Genomic DNA, 6,910 nt, shown 5'->3' with positions numbered 1-6,910 from the left:
GCGGTGGCCCGTAGAGGCTCTTCTGGATCTTCTTGAGGCCCAGGTGGGCGATTTCTAGGATGTTGAGGAAGAGGGAGACTGCGGCGATGCTGTTCATGAAAACCATAAAGATGGTCTTCTCTGTGGGTCGGGACACAAAACAATCCACCGTGTTAGGGCAAGGGGGCCGAGTGCATTTGTAAAGGGGGGACATGTGAAACCCGTATAAAAGATACTGACCTATCATAAAGCCCACTTCAACCACCGACCGGGTCAGGATATGTAGGACATAGGTGCGCAGCAGGGACCCTCTCAGGGGTGCCTTATTCACTTTCTTCTGTTCCTCCAGCTTACGCAGTTCCCTCTCCACTCTCCTGTGTTCCTCAGGCATGGGCTCCAGCTCTTCTAGCTGAGCTCGCAGGTGGGCTTTCCTCTTCTGTCGCTCCTTTTCGAGAGCCCTTAATCTGTAGAGCGCATGGCCCATGTAAACTAGCGATGGAGAAGAGACAAAGATGATCTGCAGCACCCAGTATCTGATCAAAGAGATAGGGAAGGCTTTGTCATAACAGATATTGCTGCAGCCAGGTTGCTCCGTGTTGCAGATGAACTCAGACTGCTCATCATCCCAGACATCTTCAGCAGCCACTCCCAGCACCAGCATCCGGAATATGAACAGGATTGTGAGCCAGATTTTGCCAACTATGGTAGAGTGGATGTGCACTTCTTCAAGGATGCTGCCCAACAGGTTCCAGTCCCCCATGGTCAGAAGTTCATATCTGAAATACAAAACACCCCCACATTATTTTACTACAATACTAGATTTCTTTTGGAAATGGCCTTTTTAAAAAAATAATTATATTTCATATACATTCTTCTGATAGCAGGACAGCTCTTAGAAGTTCATCATTATTTTCTACTTAATGGGTCTTTAAATGAAGGCAGACTTTATGATTACTGGTGAAAGATGCAAATGTGAGATTATTTTAAGCTTGAGAGAGATTGATTTCAGCTGTAAGCCACAGTTCTTCTTAACTGCCTACAGTTTTACACTATTTTCTTCCCACTAGGAAAGAAGACTTTTTTTTTTCCACTTTGCAAATCCTTTGCCAACTATAGTTTAATTCTACACCCACTCCATTCCACTGTCTGTGGCTTTGCTGTAGTTTTGGGTGAAAAGCAACTAGAATAATATATAACGCTCATGACTTTCTTTTTTTTCATAAAGTTTTGAGACATATCCTATAACTGTGGGAGAAAAATATTCCATTTTGTACCCCAAGGTAGTAGCATTATTAGTGCCATCCATCCAATACTTTCCCATCTACTAGGGTAACCATCCAGAATTTTGTCCCTTGGATTCCTAAAACTCCAAATACAGAGCTGATTTACACATAGATGTACATGTATAAATAGTCTCAGTTCTAGGATAATGTTAATAAATTATACTGCTTCTAGGATTAATATCTTTAATTTCATGCATTTAAAGTCTTACGGAATCACCAAGACTTTGTTTTAATTCTAAATTTCAACATATGAGATAAATAAACAAGGATTACATAATGGAGTGAAGTGGAGGCTTTTAGCTTTGAGTGTGTGACGATTTTTTTAACTACCTCTTTCCCAGAAGCTCTTTGATTCACCAGCAAATTGATGTACCTTCTGCTGCCAGATGCTTGATTTCCAAGTTGTTTCTCTGGAAACTATTCAGGACCTTCAGGTAATGTAGGAAATTGAAATGTAAGGTATTTGTCTGTTTATTTGTGAATGCACTGCACATTCAGCGTTGTGTCCCCGGAATTTTTTTCTGCTAATGTGGTAATAAAATATTGAAAGCAACTGGGATCATGTCTACCTTAGAGTTCGCGCTTGCATTTTTTTTATGCTACTGTACTTTCAAAACTTCCCAAATTTCACTAAACCAGAACCTTTAGTAAAGTGCAATTTCTAAGTTTTTTTAAGAGCCGCTGGTTGCAGTACCCAAAATCTTACATAATTTTAATTGATAGCACAGCTGGGTGATATCGCCATTATCAATATTGCTCACTTATGGTTTATGATATGATCCCATGCAGCACAATTGTGCTTGGAGGCTGTATTTATCTACACTGCAAATAAAGATTCTTAATTGTAACCAACAGTGCAGTCATTCTCTGCATAGACATCCTACAGACTTCATTTTTTAATTTATAGGATTTGTTTTATTCTCTGCAAATTTCAGTCAACACAATGAACTTCGCTTTTGGCACAGGAAACTCGTTGAGGGAACCTAGCCAGTCAAGCAATTTCTTAGGTGCTGTGATGCACCTGGAATATCTTCTTTCCTTACTCCTTCCCTCCCATGTCTATCATTGAAATAAGATACATGAAAAAAAAAGAAGTCAGCAAGAATTATTGTAGCCTCTTTTCCTCATCTTTAAAGAACAATGTCAGATCTTTCTTCTGACTTCATATGGGGTTTTTTTCAGAGTGGATATCAAATTTTTGCAACTTCATCGGTTGGGTGGGTGTAAAGATGTTCATAAATTGAAATGTTTACTAGAAAATATTACATCTCAAGCTACGAATGTTGAATCTGTTATTGTGAGCTTGGAAGCACTGATACAGAATGGTTCACCTTCAGTTAAGTGAGAAATAGAGATTTAGATAGAGCAAGCTCCCAAACCCAGAGTACTCAAGAGGCCAAGTAGGAATAGGTGACACTTGCTGATTGCTCTGTACCACTTCCCTGAAAGGTGACTGGATGATGGTGATGCAACAGTTAATCAAAGAGGCTTTGGGTCTATTTGCTGCCTTGCGAATGGCTGGTCCCTCACTGAAATTGATAGACTCTGCCAAAAATAACCCACAACCCAAGTGAGATGCTAAAATGTAAACCTGGGAATAAAAGGGAAAGGAGACATGTTTTAATCCCAAAGATGGCAAGATAGCATTCCTCTAGCTCTAGGAATTATCATCGCCCATTTTGAAGCAGAAAATTAATGTACCCATTTGGGGGAAGAGAGGACAAGAGGAGGAGTATAAACATACCACTCTGGCTTTATAGATGTGCCTGTTTCTTAAGTTGTTTCTACCAGTATTTAAACAACTCTATCCTCATCTTTCCTTCATAATGGCCAACAGGGGAGAGGAATTATAGGAGTGGTCTAATTCCACTCTCTAACTGAACTCATTATTCCAAGACACTTTCCCTCAAATCTGCACCAGTAGAACTGTAGTATGAGTACTGACATGGTGAACATTGTGTATAAAGCAAAGAAGTTAGTCTAGAGCCACAAAAGCCAGAGTTTCTAAGAAATCAGCCAAAACTGCTTTACAACCTTGTCATAGCAATGTGCATCTGATTTTTCCGTCCTTCCCTTCCCTGGTCTTATTTGAGCTCTTTGTAACAAAGTATTTCAGGTTACTGTAAGAGCGTAATTATTACATAATTATTATATCATTATTTCCAGTCTACTTGTGTACTAGAAATTCTAGTATTCTAGTATACCAGCCTACTATACTAGAAATATACCAGTTTTAGTATAGATTGTACATATCTGAGACATTTTTCATTATACCATCCGCCTACCTTTGTGTCTGTCCAAATATTTTTATGTGGTTATTTCAAACAATAAAAATTCATGCCTGTAATCAGTTAGAACAAGATGGAAATCCACCATTTCTCTTGGAGGGAGTTTCTTACTTTATTTTAGAGTTCATTTGATAATTTGACACTATTAAAATAAATTCTATATTAAATTTATGCCAGGTTTTTATCAGCTGTGATTTGAAAAAGCAGGGTAGAATCTTACATTTCTTGTAAAAAAAAAAGTTAAATGCTACGATACAAATACCCCGGGTTTAATTCGCATTGCTTCGAGTTTGACAGGGACCTGCCTGCTCTGTACTGCCCTAGGAAGAATTATTTTTCTGCCACTTACCTTAGAAGAAAGCCCTTGGTTAGTCTATCCTAGAGCATTGCAGAAGGAGCACGCAGCACTGCTGATCGCTATAGCTCAGAAACCTTCCTTCGGTAGTGCTAGGACATCGTTTTTTCTCCAAGAGCCAAAGCATAGACGTGGTACACTGAGCAGACTTCTCAGTTCTTTGTAGCTGGATGCCAAGATCACTCAGTCTAAACTATCCATGCACAGTTTAAAAATCAGTAGATGATAGGATGGTGCCTCTAGCCAAAATTATCATGCAATTATTTTAGTCAGTGGCATCTAACAAAGCCATTCCCTCAAGGCTCAATCTGTACGGCAATGGTTTGCAACATCCCAATGCCTTGTTTTAGTCGGTTCTTCAAACATTTCTCCTCCACCCAGGTCCCAAATGAAATTTTATTTTGTAAAATGGCTAAATAGGCAGCCTTTACAGTACGATAGATTCTTACATTTTCTTTACATTCCATTAGTTTCGCTTTGAATCGATGCCCAAGGATCGATCGGTCATGTCCGATTTCATACTCTGTTGCCTGGTGAGTTAATTTAGGATGCGTTAGACTGAGTCTTTGAAAATGGAGGCCACAGGAACCGCAACTCAAGTCTTCAGTTAGAAACACAGGCTTTCAGCACAGTAACCCTTCTTCAGCTGGGTGAAAGAGCCACCCCCAAGCCCATTCAGAATTGGTATCTGCGAGGGACAAGGTTTAAAAAAGGAAAGTGAGTTGCCAAAATGGGGTTTTGTGAGCAATCAGGGCTACCAGAGCTGAGGCTCTGGTCTAAATTTTATGGAAATCCTGAGTATCTTTTTTTTTTTTTCTCTCTTGCTCCAGAACTTCCGTCCCTTTCTTCTATCCTACAAGGTGTGTGACTGATTTCCACTTCAGCTTCTTCTCCCTAAAGGTATTCCCACTAACCAGTGGCCAGTTCTCAAAAGACACTAGCTCCACCTCTTCTTTGGGATTACCTCAGATTTAGGTACCAGTGCATCCCTCTCTCTTACACAAGCTGTGCTCGTCTCCCTGAACGTCCTGTTTAAATACGCCTTCAGAGCCTTGCCCTGCAGCAGATAAGGTGACTATAGCATCTTTCCTCTAAGCCTCAGTCTAATGCAGCAGATGTATGGTTTATGCATATGTTACAAATGCTTTAGGGACAGTAGCGCTACACTATTTACTCCTGAGAGATGTGTTAATATTCATCCAAACCACCCAGACCTCCATAGGACTTTCTCATCCATGCACTCTCATGTCCATGTACTCTCAGGTACCTGTCATTGGCATTTTATTTTCATGCCTCTTCTTTCCAAATTCAGTCACAAAGTCCCTATGGCTTTACCTTGATGCTTCAGTAATCTCGGAGCTTTGACTCAGACCAGGGCGCCCAGCGCTACCTCACCAGAAGGTGGTGTTGACCTAATGTCTCCAGCAGCTTCCACAGCTTCCAGGTGTTTCTCAGGAGCACTCTCTTCAGCTCTGCTCACTGAGAGAACTTCAGAACTGGGCAAGAGCTGCAGCACCTGTGATTTATTCATCCCGTCGGAGAATGCACTTTGTTGCTCACTGCAGAAGCAGCTTGTTCTTGGCCCAGCATATTTCTGTCCCACCTCTTCTCCCCCTCAGCAGGTCACAGCAGCAGAACCGCTGCTGCCTACCTCGCTCTGCCCTCTGCTGTAAGGTTTTGGTTTTCTCGGGGGACAGGGGAGGTGACAGTAGGCTGCTAAGGGAGAATTTGCTGTGTTTCTGCTTTAGCAGCAGAATAATTGATGTCGTTAAAGGACTGCTCACATACTGTGAGTTAACCCCAGCCGGCAACCAGAACCACGCAGCCACTTGCTCACCCCCTCGACCCTTTTCCCTCCAAGAAGTTGGGTGGGGGGTGAGGAGGAAACAAAAAACAGGAGGGGAAAGGCAGAAAAAAAAAACCCAGCCCTGGGTTGAGATAAAGATAGCTGAATAAAAACAATAACGGAAAAGGAAAAATAACAATAATGGCATGGGTCACTCTCACCCCCCGGTGAATTGGCACTGTCCCAAGCAGTGATCATGGATTCCCACCCTCCGGGCTAACCCCCGTTTATATACTGAGCATGACATCTATGGTATTGGATATTTCATTGCCCACTCCATCCTTCTGCCTATTCTTCTATGGGAAGCTGAAAAAAGTCCTCAAATAGTTTAAATATCACGTAGCAACAACTAAAACCAATAGGTATTACTGACATCCCTTTCACAGCAATCACTCAGAAAAAAATTGACTCCTTCCCAGCTGAAACCTCGTGCAAGGACATCATGCAAGCTTGTTAAGGGACAATACAATTAACTGTTTCCGGAAGGGAACCAGGGCCAGGGCATGGGAAACTGGGAATAAGAACTGGAGTGCGGTGTAGTCCTTTGCATTTGGAGATGATCAAGAATCTGTGGTGGCTGAGGACACTTCCTTGCTATAAGCGTCTGCCATAGGTGACAGCAGCTTACTGTGCGAACGCAAGAGATAAGTGTGCATGTGTGTGCCTGTCGGAATGTCTGAAATTGAACTTTTGAACTCGAGCATAAGCACACTTGCTGACTGCAACCAGTACAGGCTGGTTGTAAACTGTGGTAACATTTGGACTAAACAGAAGATCTGAGTCCTCCAAGAGATGCACACCTCATGCTTCTGCACATAGACTATTTAAACTGGAAAAACTAAGAGCGCTGGAAAGAAGAGGTGTGCCAAAAAGATGGGTTTTGGAAAGAAGGGAGCCTGGAAAGAAGGTGGTGAAGATGGTGGCTGGAGGAAAGATCCTGGAAGTGGGGGAAGATCCCAGAGCTCAGAAACAGGTGGTGACAAATGCCATGGGATACCCTGGGACCTTGGCCATTGACACCTGAAATGGGTAACTCTCAAGTAGCAGCACAGTGGGAACCAGCACAACTTCATACTCAATCTTCCTGGACCAGTAGTAACCTCCCTGTGGGACAGTGGAGACTCAGGAAACATAGTGCTAGAGCAGGACTTGAAGACAA

The 6,910-nt window shown here is 42.1% G+C and overlaps 1 protein-coding gene across 1 annotated transcript in view; it reads right to left on the bottom strand.

The window, feature by feature from the left end:
- The window catches only part of GJA10 (gap junction protein, alpha 10, 62kDa), a 1,758-nt gene extending 1,019 nt beyond the window's left edge, over positions 1 to 739 (bottom strand). Inside the window, exon 1 of the mRNA XM_009887537.1 lies at positions 3 to 739. Within this exon, the coding sequence (XP_009885839.1) occupies positions 3 to 739 (737 nt within the window). The remainder of the gene's footprint in view (positions 1 to 2) is intronic.
- Positions 740 to 6,910: the final 6,171 nt, after the last annotated feature.

Source organism: Charadrius vociferus, unplaced genomic scaffold (genome assembly GCF_000708025.1).
Source record: "Charadrius vociferus isolate BGI_N301 unplaced genomic scaffold, ASM70802v2 scaffold185, whole genome shotgun sequence".
Classification (NCBI taxonomy): domain Eukaryota; kingdom Metazoa; phylum Chordata; class Aves; order Charadriiformes; family Charadriidae; genus Charadrius; species Charadrius vociferus.
Note: the sequence above shows the minus strand (reverse complement) of the source record. Positions and strands in the feature narration are given on the sequence as shown.